Consider the following 18,952-nt stretch of genomic DNA (forward strand, 5'->3'; position numbering starts at 1 on the left):
CAGGGTTCACTACATTGAGCCCCCAGACCTGTTTTCACAGGCTCTTAGAGGCTCAGACTTGTGTCCCATGAAGGCTTTATCTCACAACCTGACACAGCGGGTGCTCTTCACACACACACACCCCGTGGGCTCCCCAGTGCAAAAGCATTGCAAGGGTTAAGGCTGTTGCTCCAGTAAATAAATCTTGCCCCCCCCCCAAGTCAACTGAAACTCCTAATTAAGGGACTTGGGCCCCATCTGCCCCACACCTTTAAAGCAGTCACAGTAGCTTATTCCCCTTTCAGAGTTACAATTTTCAAATTGGTTGAACATGCCATCTTCCCCTAGAGAACTCTGGGAATTGTAGCTCTGGGAGGGGCGAGGGGAGGGGGGGTGCCGCCTCACAACTCAGCCCCCTGAACAAACTACAGTGCCTGGGATTCCTTGTTTCTGATTAAAGTGGTATGATACTGCGTTAAACAGAGGTTGCAGGTGGGCCCCAAGTCCCTTAATTAGGAGTTTCAGTTGACTGACTAATCTACATCTGCGTAAATCTACGCATGAGTAAGTCAACAGTTCTGAAGCAAAAAAGTACTTTTTTGGATTTTACTCTATATGAACACACTCCCGTTTACTCCGCATCCGCTGGCTTGGAAAGGAGTGGACACACAATGTTGGCCCCGATTCATATCTATCTGTTGTCCATCCTTTTGTTGCCTATGAAATAGCTGCATTTCAATGCCTTTTCCCCAAAACTGGCTTTGATTGAGAAAAAGAACGACCTAGTTGTGTTTTGAGCTGGTTTTAAGCCTAAGAGAGAGATGATTCTTATAAAAAAACACTTAAAAACAAAGAAACAAATCTGACCATTTTATGGGGGGGGGGCTTTTTGTCAAAAAGTTGTGTGCATCAGTGGAGCCAATGAACCAATTTAACACGGCAGCCCTAATTTAAGTTGGGGAAGCAAAATCAGGGGAGGACCCCCTCCCTTCCCCTTCAGAGTTTTGCAGAAGTGAGAATGTGGACGGCAGCAACTTCTCTGCCCCCCCCTTCTCTCCCTCTGTCTTTGGCTCCTGCATTAAGCACCCCTTTCTTCCCTCTGATGTTCCTGCCTCCCCCCATCAGTCTGTCTCGCTTTGTTATGCCAGGGGAGGGGAAATGGGAGGGATCCGATGTTAATAAAAACGATTGTGTGTTGCATTGACACGAGGGGCTTTTAAATCCCTTCTTGGCGTTCTTAAATTACAATAGGAGAATAAAGAGCTGGGGGGGGGGCGGGGAGAGAATATGGGTCTTTGGTAATGTGTTAATCTTAATTGAACAATTACCTCCGCTCCTGAAGCGTTCATTACTGCAGCGCTTATTGTCAGCTGTTTTTATTGTCTTGCAATGAATGCTGGAGAATCCATTTCTTGAAAAATGAAAAGCAGCTTCAGAAACCAAGCTGCTCCCTGCTCTCTTCACCGCTGTCCCCACCCCCCTTTCTCTCAACTTTTACAAGAAGAGGCTGCTGGATGAGGCGGGGGGGCATGTGGTCCAGCCTCCGGTCCCCGCAGTGGCCCCCCAGGTGCCTCAAGGAGAGCGCAAGAGGCCCTGGGGGAGGCAGAGCCCAGAGTCATCGATAGCCCTCTCCTCTCGGAACTGGTCCAGTCCTCTTCTGCTGCGGCAGCGAGTGCCGTTCTCTATGTGGAACATGAAGAAGTCCTTTCTTTCATCTGTCCTCAGTCTTCCAACATTCGCTTTCGTTGGACGTCCTCAAGGTCTAGTGTGATGAGGGAGAAAAGCTTCTCTTGCAAAATGATCTGGTCCGTGGCCTTCATTAGCAGGAGGGACCTGTTGCGCTCTGGGCACTTGTGACTGCGGGCAATAAATCTCCCTGGCATCTTTCTCTCTATCCTAGAAATCAAATACATCGTTTCCCCATGTCTTGCTCTTTCCCCCAAGTGATTGTTGGGCTGAGGCCTGCCTGGGTTGGGGGACGAAGAAAGACCTGCTTCACGTCCTCTGGAAGCCCCGGTGTTCTCAGTTACTGGGCAATTAGGCCACGCATAACCAAACTGGAGACAACTTGTTTGGGCAGCAGAAGCAGTAGCTGCAGAGGCCATCAAATTCCAGGAGAGGCAATCAGGCTTGTTAATGAATCCCCTACAATCTGTTCCTGCGTTGCAGCAGAATGGACTGAAACTAAAAACTAAAACTACAGTTTTGCCAAATAAATTTGCCAACGGTTGAGGGAGTTGGGCATGTTCAGCCTGGAGAAGGTGGCCATCTTCAACCATCTGCATGGCTGCCACATGGAAGGGGGTGCAAGCTTGTTTTCCCCTGCTCTGGAGGAGAGGATCCAAACCAATGGAATCTGAGGTCCCTTCCAATTCTAGGATTCTAATCTCAGGTACCCCCTGAAGCAGTTTTATTTTACATTTTCAGGATTCTGAGTGCAGGGTGGTAAAAGTGGCTGCTCAGCTGCTGGGGTGGGGGGTGTTGCTCTGACCAGAGTCAAATGTGTCCAATACTGTACTAATGCATCACCTATGTATTTATTTTTATTGCAGCAGTTTGGCTGGCGGAATAATGTGCAGCCTTTTGCGTCTCACTGCATTGTTCAGCGGGCCAAGCTGTTAAGCCCCAGATAGATCTCTGTTTTAGAACTCTTCCAAGAGCCAGCGCTCCCTTCAGAAATCAACACGTGTTCCCACACATCAACCCCGAGCCTTGTTAGAAGCAGGCTGTCAGCCTCTTCCCAGGTCTCCTTTAAGAGAGCAACTGAGAAAATCCTCATCAGTGTCAAAAATGAGATTAACGCTGGAGCTGTAAAGATGCAATTCGGAGTTTTCCTCTACTGCGCTTTGGGCTAGTCAACTGCTTACCGAGGAGAGAGAGAGGGAGGGAGCCTTCCTTGGAATATTTACTCTGCAATTTCACATCACTTGCTTAGTCCATTGCCGGCAGACTCCCCTGACGCGGGCGATTTATGCTGCGCTCCGTCATCGGCCAGGCGCCTGTCATGCTTCAACGTGACAAAGTGCCATTGTGACCCCCAGCAGTAATTGACTTTCGTTGGCTTAAGATGCTGCCTCCTCAGCCCTTGGATCCCCACGTCCGTCTCACGCCTCTTCCTCCCCCATTGCCAAACCATCAGGACTCAAACCCAGGGGGGGCGGGGGGGCTTATGGGGGAGCTGTGGTGGGATTCCTTTCTGCAGAATGGCACTTCTGTGCTTGTGATGGAAATGCCCCCAGTGATGCCCTAGAGCAACTCTCAAAGAAAGCTGCTTGCTGGTTGGGAAAGGCACTCTGCACATGCTCAGAGGGACCATCTCTCTTCCCTGGCAGGGGTGGGGAACCCGTGGTCCCTCCAAATGTTGTTGGGACTGAAGCCCCAGACAGCTTGGCCAGCGCGGAGGGGGCAATGGGAGAGGCAGTCCAAAGCCTTGACTCCCTAGCCCTGCTTTAACAGGTGTCAGCTCCAAGCAGTCATGGGAATGCCATACCTGTTGGATGCCCGCCTGCCACAAGCTGAGGAAGCACCAGCAGAACTGCTCTCTCTTTAAATGGATCCCAGCAGAGACTGTACCCGGGGCTGCACTGCCCCCTTGTGGCTCAGAGTTACAGTTGCAGGCTGACACTGTGTGCTCCTGTCCAAGGCTGTGAGCTATTACTCAAGTATTTATTTCAACGGTTAATATATTATTAAGCAACATTTATTAACCATTCTAATAGGCAGCAACCCCCCCCCCCCCGCTCCACAGCAATGCAGAGGCTTTGCTGTGAGCTGCTAAGGGTAATGTCTTCTTCTGCCCTAGATGTGATTTTAAAACTTCACTGTACACCACGGATGCCAGACTGCCCCCCCACTTGGATGTGGGGTTATTTTTTCCTGCCCATTTGTTGCCCTTTAACTAAAGCTGCTATGCAGGCTGAACCTAGGAGAGACACCTCCGCCTGCAAATCCTGTGACAAAACTAAAACTACAGTTTTGCCAAATAATTTTGCCAACGGTTGAGGGAGTCGGGCATGTTCAGCCTGGAGAAGGGGGCCACCTTCAACCATCTGCATAGCTGCCACATGGAAGGGGGTGCAAGCTTGTTTTCCCCTGCTCTGGAGGGGAGGATCCAAACCAATGGAATCCACTTACAAGAAAGGAGATTCTGACTAAGCATTAAGGAGAGTAAGAGCTGTTCAAGAGTGGAACAGACTCCCTGGGAAGGTGGAGGACTCTCCTTCCTTGGAGGTTTTTAAGCAGATGTTTGATGGCTGTCTGTCAGGGATTCTTTAGCTGTGATGTCCTGTATTGCAGGGAGTTGGACTAGATGACCCCTGGGGCCCTTCTAACACCACCATTATCTGATTCTAGTATTCTGATTCTGGGAATGGCAGCAGGCAGCTGAGCCCCACCACCCCATCAGCTGGACCAGGGCGGTGCAGGTCTTGCTAGATTCAACCACCTCAGAACTGCATTGTTTTAGCAGAGGCTTTTTACCAGGCAGGGTCCCAAAGTCCAGAATGTGGACGAGGAAGCCTGTAGGCCTCCTGATGTTGATGGACTGCAACGTCCACCATCCCTGACCATTGGAGTTGGGAGTCCAACAACATCTGGAGGGCCGCAGGCTCCCCATCCCTGGCACACACACAACCCCTGCACTATTTCTAAGCATAGGACCACATGATTGTGCTGCTCACCAATTCAGCAGCTGTTGGGGGGGGGCAGACTAAACAGATCTATTTGGAAGAACAGTGTCTCTGGATAAAAAATGGCACAAAGAAACTTTGGGTTTTCTGTGCAAACTGAGCAGCTGAGAGGGAGAAAGAGGCCTCCTTGGGAAGGGGCTGAGGGGCCCAACCTGGGGTGAGATGCAGCCGTGTGACTTGCTCACAGTGACCCGGCAGACTCCCTGCCTGTTGCACGCTTGCACCCCACTCTCTCCACCAGGCAAGACAAGGAGGGGCAGCTGACATACTTTGGCTTTTATTACTAAATAAATAATCAGATAAAACCTTGTGCAAAATAAAACTATTTGGAGTAAGAAATGCAGCAGCCCTTGGGCCATTTGCCCCGGCTCAGCATCACAGAAGTTAACCCTGAATTTAGAGCCCGCTTGGACGCAAAGAGCCACTCCGGGAGTCACTGGCCACTTCAGGCAGCCCCCGCAAGAGTCACTGTCGCCACCCAGCCTCCTGTAACGTCAGTGCCATGGAGCTCGTAGTCTGACCGCACAGGATGATGTTCCCAGTCACCAGCCTCTGCAGCTTCCACCCACTGGCGCATATTTTGGTATTGTGACAACTCTGTTTTTTGTGTTCAAAAGCAAACCCATAAAGATGTGCCTCTGCTGTCCACCTCAAGTTGATAACCTGGGGAAGGCTCCTCCCCTGCACGCTGCTCTGGAGGAGGCAGGTGGGCCACATTCTGCAGACTACAAGCGGGACCCTCGCGTGAAGGTGCAGGAGCAAGAGGAAACTGCCTCCACACGGGGTCCAAGCGGTGCTGTGCCCGCCAAGCGCTTGCAGTGGCAAAGAGGCTGGGCAGCTTCTTGAGACCAGCTCCCTCTGCCCCTGCTCCTTGTGCATCCATTAGATGTGGGAGTCCTCCTTTCTCCAGCTCTGGGGGTAGCTGGGCTTGTGCTCATTTGCCGCAGGGGAGCGCATGCTGTCCAGGGGAACCACCACCTCATCTGGCTGCGAGTTCTTGTTCAGCTCCACCACCCGTGGCACCACGGTGGACCACCGATCTACAGGGAGAGAAAAAGAATCACAGAATCATAACACTGTAAGGTTAGTCCAATCCTCTCAATGCAGGAATCTCAACTAGATCATACATGACAGGTGGCCATCCAATCTCTGCTTAAACACCTCCAGGGAAGGAGAGTCCGAGGTTGTCCATTCCACTGTCCAACAGCTCTCACTGTCAGAAAGTTCTCCCTAATGTTTCGTTGGGATCTCCCACTTTGCCATTTGAGCGCATTGGTTTGGATCCCACCCTCTGGAGCAGGAGAAGACAAGTAGGCTCCATCTTCTAGGTGACGGCTCTTCAGATGACTGAAGGCAGCTATCCTATCCTGTCCTTCTTTCAATCTCCTCTTTTCCAGGCAAAACCTTCCCAAATCCCTCAGCCGTTCCCCACAAAGGAGGCTTGGCCTCCACCGTTCCACTTGGGCAGAGAAAGGAAGCCTGCCCAGCCCCCTCCCTGGGTTCTGCACAGCCTCCAGCACCAAGTGCCTCTGATTTGGGGCAGGACAGCTGCCTCTGGACTTCTTCATCCCCCCAGCAACACTTTCGCTGTTTCTACCAACCTGGTGCCTTCCAGGTATTTAGAACTACAACTCCCAACCACCCAGATCTGCTGCAGGGCTCCAGGATGGCAAAGCAGTGGATCACATCCCCCATCCAGCTGCCAGAGCCTCTTTAACCCTCATCTCCAGCAACTGGCATCGGGAATCCTTCCTGCCTCCAACTGCAGAGTCAGCGCAGCCGCTGGAAGCCTCATCCTCTTCCATGAATTTGTCCTGTCCTCTTTTGAAGCCATCCAAGTGGGGGGGGGGCATTGCTGCCTCTTGCGGGAGCAGGTTCCTCCGTCCAGACTCTAGAAGCACCCCACTCTCCTGTGAGCAAGCTGACAGCGCCTGCTTCCAGAATGCCCCCCAACCCGTGACCCCTCCAGCCCCCCCTCCTGCAATCAGCAGCACCCACCTCTGCGAAGGCGGCCCACTGTGTGGGAAAAGCCATAGTACTGGTAGGTGTCGCTCTTGCCGGGGTCCTCATTGATGATGCCCAAGTTCTGGTTCCAGTGAGACCAGTTCACCTCGTCCACTCTAGGAAGGAATCATTGTGGCATTTGAGGTATTGGCAGGGGGAGCGGGGGGAGACAGGTCATCCTGGGCGGTCTGAAATGTTTAGCAGACCTGGTTTAGCAGACCTGGACAGTGCTATAGAGTGGTTAGAGTGCTGGACTAGGACTCCCTGCTCAACTGTTTGGGAGCGCTGTCTAATTTAAAACAGGCATTGCCTGCCCTGGTCTTAAAATTATAGGGCAGAATACAAAAAAGGAAAAAGATTCCATTTTGGAGAGCACCTTCTAAATGTTGGAAAGATCTCTCTCTGCTGATTTAAGGCTTTCTGCAAAGCGTCCAGAACCCGCAGCATTTGCTGAGGCAAAAAGGAAGGCTGTGTGTGTCAGAATGGGTGCACCCGAGGCTTTTTTCAGCCGGAATTGACCAGAACTCAGTTCTGGCACCTCTCAAGGGGGCACCATTGCCATTCTAAGAGAACAAGGGAGGCGTTCGTGGCAAGTTCTGGTGCCTCTTTTTCTAGAAAAATAGCACGAGGTGCACCTGTGTGCCTGTAGGAGTGCAGAAAATGTAACCCTAATCCAGGATGCAGTTCCCTGAGTATCTCAAGTGCCTAGTCCTCATGGGTGGTTGGGAGGGCACGGGCAATGCCTGCTGACACCCCAGGTGGGGGGAGGTTTTCCTTGGGGCAAAATTTGGTTTGTCACCCAGACTGGCGCAGAATTTCCAACAGACAACTCTGGCTCAAGGGCCTAATCCAGAAATGGAAAGCATTTAGTCAACGTCTCCCTCTCCCATGGGGACTCTCACCCTTACCTGAAACACCACCTCCGGTCCGGCGTCCCATCCAAGGACTTCCCAACGGTGACCATCTCTCCTGAGCGGAAGGCTTTCCTGACAAACACGGGGAAGAACCTTTCAATATCCAGAATGGTGGTCGCCCACTGCAAGCAGAGAAGTCAGGAGAAGTATGAGAGTCCACTCCTGACCGGGTTTCAGTGGCTCTACTGATCCAGATGTCAGTCTCAGGATGACACCCTCAGGCTAATCCAAGGGCAGTTCAGGCAACCCACTTGATGCAAAGAACTTGTTAAATTATTTTTTTGAGTATTTGAATTATAACAAGTCAAAACTATGTTGTCGGAAGTGATCTATTGCCTCTGCAGCCTTTTTGGATGCTACCAATGCTGAGGTCATCTTAGCATGGAGCCAAACCACACGAGAAAGTCCATTTGTTGGAATCAACCTTATTCAAACTCAATTTCATACTATTCATGAAAACAGCAAAAAACAAACATCAGCAACAAATCCCCACCATAATGTCTTCTACAACTTTTGCCTACACTATAAAGCTCTAAATTTCTCAAATCATACTATTTTTTTCCAAGAAATGATAAAGGAATCCCGCATTGCAAACCTGTGATTTCTTGTATTGTTTTGACAGTGTACTGCCTTTTACTAAGCCACTCCCTTACAACTGGGTTTTGTCCAGGCTTTAATTTAGATCTGAATGGGGAACCGGCGGCCCTCTTGCGGGAGTCCTCTCTGCCCCAATCAAGCAGGACGGGAGTTCAAGTCTAGAAGCACTGGAAGAGATGCAAGCGTCCCATTCCCGTGCTATGAAACTTCAACCTATTATTATCATTTATTACATTTGTTACCTGCCCTTCACTAGCAGATTCCAGGGTGGGTTACAGCAGCTTAGATTTCAGAACTCAAGACAGTTAAATTGCATTGCATTCATGAGCACAGGGGCGGTTCCAGAGCATCAAGGTGTGTTCTGGGCCCTTTGCAAGCCCACCGCTGCGACTCGCCTACCTGCAGCTTCCAGATCTGCTTGCTCTCCTTGGACACCTGCCCCACGGTCTCCCCCATGAGGGCGATCAGCATGTTCAGCAAAAGGACGAAGGTGAGGATGATGTAGGTGACAAGGAGGATGACAAAGACCCCAGGGTACTTGGCGTTCTCAATCATCTCCAGGTCCCCCATTCCGATGGTCAGCTTGAAGAGGTCCAGGAGGAAATTGCTGAAGGTCTTGCTGTCCCGGCAGGAAGGGTAGGCAGGGGCTGTGCAGTTGGAGCGCTCCTCGTTGCAGGCCTCGCTGCTGGGGCAGGGGTTCAGCAGGGAGACCAGCGCTGCAGGAAAGCCAAGGAGGCACTGAGCACTTGCACTAGCCAAGGGAGTCTCCCTGGGAGAGCGGCTAGGCCAGGAGTTACCATCCAGGGGCCCTCTGGGGGCTGCACACTGAGCCCTGGCCATTTGGCTGGCTGGGGCTGATGGGAGCTGGAGTCTAAATGATCTGGAGGGCACCACGTCGCCTTCCTCTGGATGAGAACGTGGTGTCAAGGCTAAACAGTCCCAAATACAGTCACACTTCAAAAGCTGCATTCATAGGACAGTTTAGTCCATTTTATTCTTATTGTCATTTCATCACTGAATTTATATTCCACCTTTTTTTCTCCAAGGAGCTCAAGGTGCACGGGTCTCCTCCTCCTTTAACTCCCTCAACAATCCTGTGAGGTAGGTGAGGATGAGAGTCACCCAGTGAGCTTCATGGCCAAGTGGGGATTCGAACTCTGGTCTCCCAGGTCCGATCCCAACACTCTAACCACTGCGCCACACCACCTCCCATTTTCCTGAAGTTTTCCTAACTGCTCAATTTCTGCCTCAGATTTGGGCTTTCACATGATGTAAAAGCCACTGCCAGAAAACTAATGTGTTATTTGATTCCAGCAAAAAACCAAAATGGCGCCGATTGTCGGGCCTCCCCCCCCCCCCCAGCATGAATGAAATTTAGCACATATTGGTCACAAAGCCATAGTTCACAGCAACAGGCATGCCGTGCAGAAGGCTAATCAGAAAACAGGGCAGGAGTTCTAACCTCAGGAAAATTTGCACAATATTCACAATGTCTGAAGGCACCCAAAGTGGTGTTGTCCCTTCTTTGAATATTTTTTTACAGCAGTGCTTCTAGTTTTAAATATTGTTGGATTTAGAAGCTGGGAGGGGGGAGAAACAAGGTTTAAAAATACCAAGCCTGTCATCAAACTCCAAATGTTTATCTATAGGAATTAAACCTGCCTGCCGACTGAGCGCCAGAAAAAATTCAACCAATTTGAGCATGAAAATTCACTCTATTGAGCACGCAAAATTCAAATCTCAGCTTTAGGTGGGCAGAAAATAGCAACACTAGGTCATCCCACTTCTTTTGAACAGGACCATTTTTAAAAATGCTTCTCCAAATGATTTTAAATATCGACCAAAATGTGGCAATGCAACACAATCCTGAGGGTGACCAGAGTGCAGAAGAAAAAGGACTCATTTGGGAAAATATGGAAAGTGTTTGTTTACTATACAATTGTAAAGGCTAAGTCTGCCCCCCACCCCGATATACTCTATCCCAGTTGCTCTCCCCTTAATTCCATAAATTTGTCCCCAGCACCCCTACCTTACCATATAGAAAGCATTATTCAGTATAGCGGGTTGCACGACCCACCAAGGAAGGTATTAACAAAATAAAACCCCAAACCACAACAATTAGTTGCGCCTTTATTCAAAATCCATTAAAAACTATTTTGTTTAATTACGTCAATAAATTGATGGACTTGCTGCAGTGATGGCAGCCTACGCCTCCAACGCCCCCTGCTGCCTGCGTGCCTCTTATGTCAGGGACTGGACTGAACAGGAGGAATGGGAAGTGAGGCCTCGTTTGATCGGCTCCTCTCAGAAGAGGAGGAGGAGGAGTGGGGCATTTCGACCCTGTGTCTCCAGCAGTTTCAGGAGGAGAGGGAGACAGGTTGATGTACAGATGAATGAGAAAATCCCTAGTTACAAGATGGGGAGGGGGGTTAGAGAGCAGCAGCAGAGACCTCCCTGGAGAGTCTGGGAGCCCCTCCTGGTCCAAGGGCTCGCCAGTCCCTCTGCATTCAAGAACAGAAAATGCGGGGATGTGACTCCTGCGACTTCCCGTAGGTTTCCAGGATGTTGTGGGAGACAGAAGAAGAGGGACTCAGAGAAGCCAACGTCTCCTATGCGTGGAGACATGGATCCTCTGTCTTGCAACCAGATGACTGAATAAAAAACCATAAAATACGAACTGTGTGTTCTTCTTGCCTCTGAGGCTGCTGGGGGAGGGGAGGATACTCCACGACTGACATCTTAGCACCCCTAGGAAATCCCACGGCCCCCCAGTGGGCAGGAGACCCCTCTTTGGGAACCACTGGACATTCTGAGTTATCTCTCCATTTCAAAACTCCATAAAATACAGAGGAAGGAAGTTATAAGGTTGTTATAACTGCTTCAAAACTCCAACATCAGTAACTCACCCTTTGCATCTGTCTCATTTCATTTCATTTTTAATTTGTATTTCATAACTATTCAATAAATAAATATTTTTAAAACAAACCAGCATCTGCCTGGGTGAGTAAGTTCATTCAGGAAAAGCAGTCGCAACCTGGCTGTTCAGGAATGTGGTTGGGTGACTGAAATGTTCTTTCTGTTTTGCTGCTAACCAGACTTGTTAGATTTGCTGTTTTGAGTTTTGTGGTTTCCAAATTGTAATTGATTTGTTTTAATTTATGTGCTAATTTATTGCTTGATGTCCAAGTCTCACTAATAAACATTTGGAAGCGCCGTAGAGCAGCTTGTCAGAGTCAGCATCTTTTACACCTTGGAGGCTGTTTTTGAAAACCTCAAAATCCAACAGTATTTGTGTCAAGGAATGTTGCTGCCCAAGAAAAGCCTTGGCGATGTCCGTTTCAAACTTTGCAGGTATGTGAGGCGCTTGCTCAGCTGAGCAGCAGGACACAGATTTTCAAATATAGGAAAACCAAGGAGCCCAGAAACCAGCACTCCGAAAAGGGCAGCCATCTTACCAGACGCGTAGCCAATCATGAAAAGCACATAGACCAGCAGGAAGCGGAAAAGGTCCTTGAACAGGATCTGCAACCAGAGAGGGAAGGCAGCCACTCAACATACCAGGCTGAACGTTTGCAGGCAAAGGCTCAAGGCAGCTGCTTCTGGGGTGAGCCACACATTAGTCGTCTAACAGTCTGAAGCCAGAGTGAGGAAATTCAAGGACAAATGTGTCCTTCAGTGCCGCTCCCTTCGGCCCTGATTCACACCCCTGTGTTCCTTCCTGACTGGGATGTGCACACCTGTTGCATAGGCAGTAAAGCACACCTGGAAACTGCCTCTTGGCTATGGCCAGAGATGTTGGCAGGCCCTGGGGGGCCAAAATCTGGCCCTCTGTGCTGCTCTGTCTGGCCCTCAGAACCCTCCCCAGGGCACACCTTTCACTGGCCCCAAATGCCTGCCTGGAATGTGTCTTTGACCTCTGGTCAAGCCCCTTGCTTGCCAGGAGGGAGGGGGGCATGGGAGCATGTGTAGAAACGGAAGATAAAAATTGCATTTGTTGCTCTGCCCACTTCCGCCTCCAGCCCCACCCATCACTGCTAAGCAGCCCTTGGGAGGCTGTCCAGAAGGGAAAGTGGCCCCTGGGCTAAAAAGGGTTCCCGCTTCTGATCTGAAGGAACGTTTGCAGCAAGGAACCAGAGCGAATCTTGAACGATTGGAGGGGTGGTGGCAACACCCCACATTCCACAAGTGTTCCACAACTTGGGGACCAAAACAGCTGCTGGACACCATCAGTCGAACCAGGGAGTGACCCTCAAGTCCTTAACCTCCAGGAATCAGCAGCTGTATATCTGAACACAGGGCATGCGCAGAGGTTTCTTTGGTCCCCCCTGTCAAGCAAGCGCAGGGTGGGGGGCGCTCCACTCTTGTTCTCCAGCAACGCTGGGGGAGCTTCAGGTTCTGAGGATCATGCCAGCCCCTGCGCTGCAGAGTTCAGCACTGCCCAGAGTGGGGGGGGGGGGGACCAAGGCTTCACAGTGCCCTTAGGATAAAGTTTGTTTGAGACTCTGTTTACTAAGGCAAGGCGGTTGCCCCAGAGAAGACCCCATCAGCCACACACTCTTCTGAGCAGATTGACAGGGTGCTCTGCTGAAGCTTTTAGAGGGATGACAAAGTTAGCACAACCTGGTTTCTAAGAAACCATGAGAAATTGGTTTTGCAAGGATAAGCACACAGGAATGCAGCCTTGCTGGTCAAAACCCTCAGGCATCCCACAGTCCCTTCAGCTTTTCACCCACCTTCAAATGACCGGCCAGACCTCCTCCAGCCCAAGGTCCTCACAGGCCCCGGACACTGCGCTCTGCTTTGGCTCACCTTCTGGATCATGATGCTGTATGTGCCAGTCAGCTTGAGGCCGCGGGTGAAGTAGAGGGCATTCATCCAGCCCAAGACCAGGGCAAAGACCATGACAGCCAGGTAGGCTTCGATGCCTGCCAGGTACAGGGCAGCTGCCACTAACACCAGGACTGAGTAGATGAAGCTGGAGGCAAGAAGCATCAAAGCCCAGTCAGGGGCGGACAGGTGGGGAGCAGCGGGGCAACACTGCAACCACCAGGTAGCCTCACCCAGAAGGGCTTCCAAAATCTATGGGCAGATTCACACCTTAGTTTTCAAGCACATCTAATGTGCATTTAAAGCACATGCTACCCCTCCCATGCAAGAATTGTGGGAACAGTTGTTTAACCCCTGGCAGAGCTGCAATCTGCCAGTCCCCTTAGCAAACCACCACCCCCAGGAGTCTTTGGGGAAAGTCATGTGCTTTAAATGTGCATTGGACGTCTTTTCTGGCTCCCTCCCCCAAATGAATTGAGGGGGGAGCCAGAAAGCACCCCAGCAGATGCCCTGGAATGTGTGGCAAAGGGGCCCCCACACTCTTAAATGCAGGGGTGGCTAGCCTTTTGGCCTGAGGGCCACATTTGCCCCTGGTTGACCTGTCGGGGGCCACACACAGGCCGCAAATTTGATTCTGCTGCACTCTGGTTTCTTTCTTTTACTTACTAGAGCAACTGAAAGGAGCCATCAATGAAGAAAGAATTCACCCCGGGGCACTTCTTCATGAAGAGGTCTTTTATCTGGGGAGGAAGAGAAGACAAAATGTCCACAATGGAGAAGAGGCAGAAGCTACTCAAGGAACTTGGCATTTTTAGTCCAGCCTTCGTCCACCTGATTGCCCTCTGGACATTTTGCACAGCAACTTCCACCCATCTGAGCTTAGCCACCCAACTCTCTTCCCAGGGAACTCTGGGAATTGTAGCTCTAGGAAAGGAGCTGGGGTCTCCTCACAACTCTCAGCACCCTTAACAAACTACAGCTCCCAGAATTCTTTGGGGGAAGCCATGAATGGGTGGCTGGGGGGGGGGCAAAGTGTCTTTGTTGACTTTTACCATATAACCCAAAAACCAAATTGGAACTTCATGAGTCAAAAGCATATAAATTAAACCAGCCCAAACCAAGGTTGGCAGGGGATGTTATATTCACAAGAAGAAAAGATAAAGCTGGTTATCTGGATGTTTGCGATGAGATACAGGTAAGTGGAAAGAAACATCCTAAGAAATGAGAGCTCAAGCAACGTGGCCCACAGGAGACGCCAGAGACACAGAAACATGAACGTAGGACTGAAAGAATAAAAGGCTCTCTATCACATCAAGAAATGTATCAACCAAGCAAGTTACTTATTCCGGATTTTTTGACAGATTTGTGGAAGAGACAAATGCAAATTTTCTTTTTATATATTCAATAAAATCACACCAAAGTGAGACAAAAGAGGTTAACTTTGTTTTTCCTTAAAAAAAAAAAAGGGTGCGCCAGGTAAACCAGGACTGTTTAAAGTAGTACCACAGAGCTTTAAACGCATGGTGTGGATGTAACCTTTGTTCCTTCAGTCCTGCAACTTTGTTAAGAACCAAAGCTACATTATCATCCTCAGATCCAAGCAAGGCCCCTTTGCAGGGGCCAGCCAGGTGCCCCAGTGCAAGCATGCATGGTGCGCAAGACTGAGTGTGATTTGATAAATCCTATGCACACCGTGACAAGGTGGCACTGTGGATTAAACCACAGAGCCTAGGACTTGCCGATCAGAAGGTCGTCGGTTTGAATTCCCGCGGCGGGGTGAGCTCCTGTTGCTTGGTCCCTGCTCCTGCCAACCTAGCAGTTAGAAAGCACGTCAAAGTGCAAGTACATAAATAGGTACCGCTCCGGCGGGAAGGTAAAAGGCGTTTCCGTGCGCTGCTCTGGTTCGCCACAGAGCTACCATTTCCACAGAGGCTTAACTGTCAATCCTTCTTCCCAGGGATCTCTGAGAATCGTAGGCCTTTGAGGGGGAACAGGGACTTGCTCACCACTCAGCAACTACAGCTCCCAGAATTCTCTGGGAGAAGCCATGACTGCTTAAAGCAGTATCAAAGCACTTTAAAAGTATGATGAGAATGTGGCCTGCAAGCTCTGTAATCAGGCCACAGAATGGCAGGAGGAGCCCACAAAAAGGGAAAAAGAAAAACACATCTGCTAAATTGGCGAGGAAGAAGGGGGCAACGGTGGGGGAAAGGAGGAGGAGGAGGAGACCCCTTTGCCAAGTAACGCACGGCTCATACTTACGTTGGTGAAGAAGAAGAGGACGCCCGTGAAGAGTGTGACAATCTCCCCGGCGAGTCGCAGATAGTCGGTGGTGGTGGTGTACGGGTACGGGGGCTACAGAGGGGAAGAGACATTGCTGAGAGGCTGTGCCGAAAGACACCTGCTAAGCACGCAGCAATGGCCACGCTCCAACGGGATGGCCAGCTTCAGCATGTTGCCTTCCCAACAGCAGCTGGGTAAAGAGCACCTCTGGGAAGGTCATAAGGTGATGGAAGGGACTCATGGGGTCATCTAGTCCAACCCCCTGCAATGCAGGAATCTCAGCTAAAGAATCTCTGGCCACCCAACCTTTGCTTAGAAACCTCCAAGGAAGGAGAGTCCTCCACCTTCCAAGGGAGTCTGTTCCACTCTTGATCAGCTCTTACCCTCCTTAATGCTTAGTCTGAATCTCCTTTCTTGTAACTTGAAGCCATTGGTTTGAGCACCCCCCCCTCCAGAGCAGGAGAAAGTGATCTCCCTCCCTCTTCCCTGGGACAGCCCTTGAGATAGGAAGGTGGCTTTTGTGATGCTCATGTGATGGAAACAGCTCCCCCTGCCTCACTCTCAATCCCAAGTGTCTAATCAATGGAGGTGGATTGTCTTTGAACCCGGAGGTGCCATTCTTTCCCTGTCCATAGATACAATGTCTAATACAGACTTGTTTTATAAGTCAGAGTTTATTCATTGGTGATTTATTTATCTATCCTGAGCTTGACCCTCTCCAGGGAACTTACAAACTTGTGAGGTAAGTCACACACATACACACCCTCCCCGTCCCTTTGAACCCATGTCTCTCTGTGCTGGAGCTGCTGCACTAAACTAGGGTGTTTAATTAGCAAGGCCAATTAGGAGCCCGTTGCTTGCCTCCCTTAAGCCTGAGGGGCTTCCTCCATTTCACTCAACTCCAATACTTCCCCCGCTCCAAGTTAAAGAAGCATTTAGAGATTATAGACTCATAGAATGATGGAATTGTAGACTTCGAAGGAAAGCCAAAGGTCCCCTAGTCCATCCCCCTGAAATGCAGGGCTTTTTCACTCCCAATCACTACTTTTCTTGCGGAATTACCAGACTGAAGTTCTGGGTATAAATAAGGGAAGCTGATAAGTCACGGGTTCCTCATTATTTAACATGTTCAAATGCCTGAGAGGTTCAAAGAAAATCTCCGTACGTTTACCAATCTCTTACCAGCCCCAGCACAGCACAGAAGTTTTTTGCTAGGGCATCATGGGAACTGAAAATGGGAGGCTGCGCCCCAAACCTCAGAACCCTAATTTAAATCACAGCCACTCTGCCCAGCTCGGCAGCCTTCGTGAGCTCCATGGTGGAGTGGGTGCAGTACTCACAGTGCCCTCCAGGGGGCGGTAGTAGGCCACCATGGTGAAGATGATCATGGCACAGAGGTAGGAGACCACGCTGATGTAGAATGAAACAGCCCCAAACTTCCGCCACTTGTCCCGAAGCAGCTCGTTGATGGGCTCCACGGCCAACATCTCATGGCGGTTCTGCAGGGAGAGGGGCCCGGTGAACAAAGATGGCAGCAGCCCCCGCTTGCCCCATCAAAGGCCCAGCACCGCCAACCCAAGCTGCCTTGATCTGCAGCTTCCTTCTCTGCCCACCTCCATCTTGCTGTTGTACACCAGGATCTCCAGCACGGAGACCTCCTCCCCACACGTGTCCAGCGAGGAGAGGTCGTAGAGGGAGGAGTAGACAGGGCCATAGGCCCAGTCCTTGAACTTGCGGGAGAGGTGCCGAGCGTCTTCGTCCTTGATCTCCCGCCGGATGATGTGCTGGAAGGTCTGCAAGACAAGGGGGGAGCCGGGTCAGGCAGATGACGGGAAGGCCCTCCCCTCGCAGTGCAGAGCTGAACTGCGGAACTCCCTTCTGCAGGAGGCAGCCATGTCCACCAACGTGGAAAGGCACCCCAATTGCAGGACATCCTCTGGGGCCTGAAACGGAAGATTCAGGACAGTGAAAGAAAGGGCTCCTTCACCATGCAGTGCATAGTTAAGCTCTGGAGCTCGCTTCTGCAGGAGACCACGGTGGCTTTGGAAGGGGAGTGGGAAAATCCATGGGAGAGAAAGCTATGGATGGCAATCAGCTGGGAAAGCCAGTTGGAAGAAAAATGTCTCCAGCTGTTTCCAGAAAGTGGGAGCCTGTCCTGCCTCGACAGGGATGCTGTTCTAGAGAACAAGAGCAGTCACACAACAAGTCCTGCCCCCGGTCACATGACGGCTAGGGCTGATGGGAATTGTGCTTGAAGGGTGCCTGAGGTGGAAGGCAGAGACTCCCCACGGTCTCTGGCCGAAAGAGGCCCCTTTGTGTCACCCGCCCGCTCAGAAGCTCCTCTTCCCTAGAGATGCTGCCTGGGCAGCCCACCTGCTCCCTTGTGGAGCATGACTCCTCCCTACACCCTCTAAGTCGCTCAGGACTTTAGGCATGGCTCCCCCCATGATTATTTTAATTTAATTTATTTATTTCATAAAAGTTATATACCCCATGACTGTCAAAGCAAACCCTCAAAGTGGTTTACAAAAAGAATGAAACAAAAAAATTAACAGGAAAAGGATTTAAAGACAGCAGATTTAAATATTCAAAAAGTAATTAAAATCAGTGATAAGCTAAAAAACAAACAAACCAGATGTCAACATTCCCCATATCCAAGGAGACTTGTCTAAACACAAATATTTTTGTCAGGAGCTGAAAAGAGTGGTGTGAAGATGCCTGCTGGAATCCAGAGTCAGGCAGTTCCAAAGCGGCCGCTTCTTGCATTCCTATCCTCACAACAACCCTGTCAGGTTGTTCGCCCTGGAGCGCCCGGTTTGCCCCCGGGCCTTGGGCCGACAGGGCTGGGTTTTTTCCAAGCAGCTCCCCCCACCCCGGGAGGGATCTCACCCCAATCTTGCCCGTCTTGGCAGCCATCATCAGCGGCGACAGACCGTCGTTGTTCAGCAGAGCCTCCAGGTTGGTGTCTGGGAAGAGCTTGGCGCATTTGATGAGGAGCAGGTCATACATCTTGGTGACAAACTTGGTGTTCTCACGAGTGTTGTCTGCGATGGCCACCAGGGCGTGGAGCACCGTGTTGCCACGAGAGTCCTGGCGCCGCAGGTCGGCCTGCTTGTGGGCGTTCTCCGTCAGGTAGTGGACGATGTGCGGCTGGTTGGTGCAAGCCGCCAAGGAGAGGGGCAGCTCACCTGGGCAGGAAGGCGGAAGGAAAGAGGGAAGATGGAAGACGGAGCAAGCTGGTTTTCTGCTGCTCCAGAGCAGGGGACCTGAGCCAACAGAGTCCAATGACAAGAAAGGAGATTCCGACAAGCCGTTAGGAATAACTTTCTGGTGGCCAGACTGTTGCACAGTGGAACAGACCCCCCCCCCCCAGAAAGGGTGGGCTCTCCTTCCTTGGAAGCTTTTTAACAGAGGTTGGGTTACTGTTGGTCAGCAATTCTTTAGCAGTGACTCCCGCACTGCAGGGTTTGGGCTAGACGACCCTTAGGGTCCCCCTTCCAACTTCTTATAATTGGGAAGTCCCCCTTCCCCTATAAGAAGGGGAAGTCCCCCTTCCCCTTCTTATAATTGTATGATTCTATGGAAAAGAGGTTGGACGCGGGTGGCGCTGTGGGTTAAACCACAGAGCCTAGGACTTGCCGATCAGAAGGTCGGCGGTTC

At 50.7% G+C, this 18,952-nt stretch overlaps 1 protein-coding gene across 5 annotated transcripts in view; it reads right to left on the reverse strand.

Annotated features, from left to right (window-relative positions):
• Window positions 1-4,928: 4,928 nt before the first annotated feature.
• TRPV4 (transient receptor potential cation channel subfamily V member 4) overlaps window positions 4,929-18,952 on the reverse strand; it is a 45,990-nt gene continuing 31,966 nt past the window's right edge. For 4 of the 5 annotated variants that reach the window (XM_080979189.1, XM_080979190.1, XM_080979192.1 and 1 more), the window contains 11 exons: window positions 18,182-18,480; window positions 16,906-17,085; window positions 16,633-16,791; window positions 15,272-15,364; window positions 13,676-13,749; window positions 12,992-13,157; window positions 11,638-11,704; window positions 8,582-8,898; window positions 7,580-7,707; window positions 6,666-6,787; window positions 4,929-5,707 (listed from right to left, as the gene is read on the reverse strand). In XM_080979189.1, the coding sequence (XP_080835315.1) occupies window positions 5,550-5,707; window positions 6,666-6,787; window positions 7,580-7,707; window positions 8,582-8,898; window positions 11,638-11,704; window positions 12,992-13,157; window positions 13,676-13,749; window positions 15,272-15,364; window positions 16,633-16,791; window positions 16,906-17,085; window positions 18,182-18,480 (1,763 nt within the window). In that variant the 3' untranslated portion in view covers window positions 4,929-5,549. The remainder of the gene's footprint in view (window positions 5,708-6,665; window positions 6,788-7,579; window positions 7,708-8,581; window positions 8,899-11,637; window positions 11,705-12,991; window positions 13,158-13,675; window positions 13,750-15,271; window positions 15,365-16,632; window positions 16,792-16,905; window positions 17,086-18,181; window positions 18,481-18,952) is intronic. The other variant, XR_013978977.1, reaches the window with a different exon arrangement.

This window comes from Podarcis pityusensis (assembly GCF_964106645.2).
Source record: "Podarcis pityusensis genome assembly, chromosome: 13".
In the NCBI taxonomy this organism is placed as follows: domain Eukaryota; kingdom Metazoa; phylum Chordata; class Lepidosauria; order Squamata; family Lacertidae; genus Podarcis; species Podarcis pityusensis.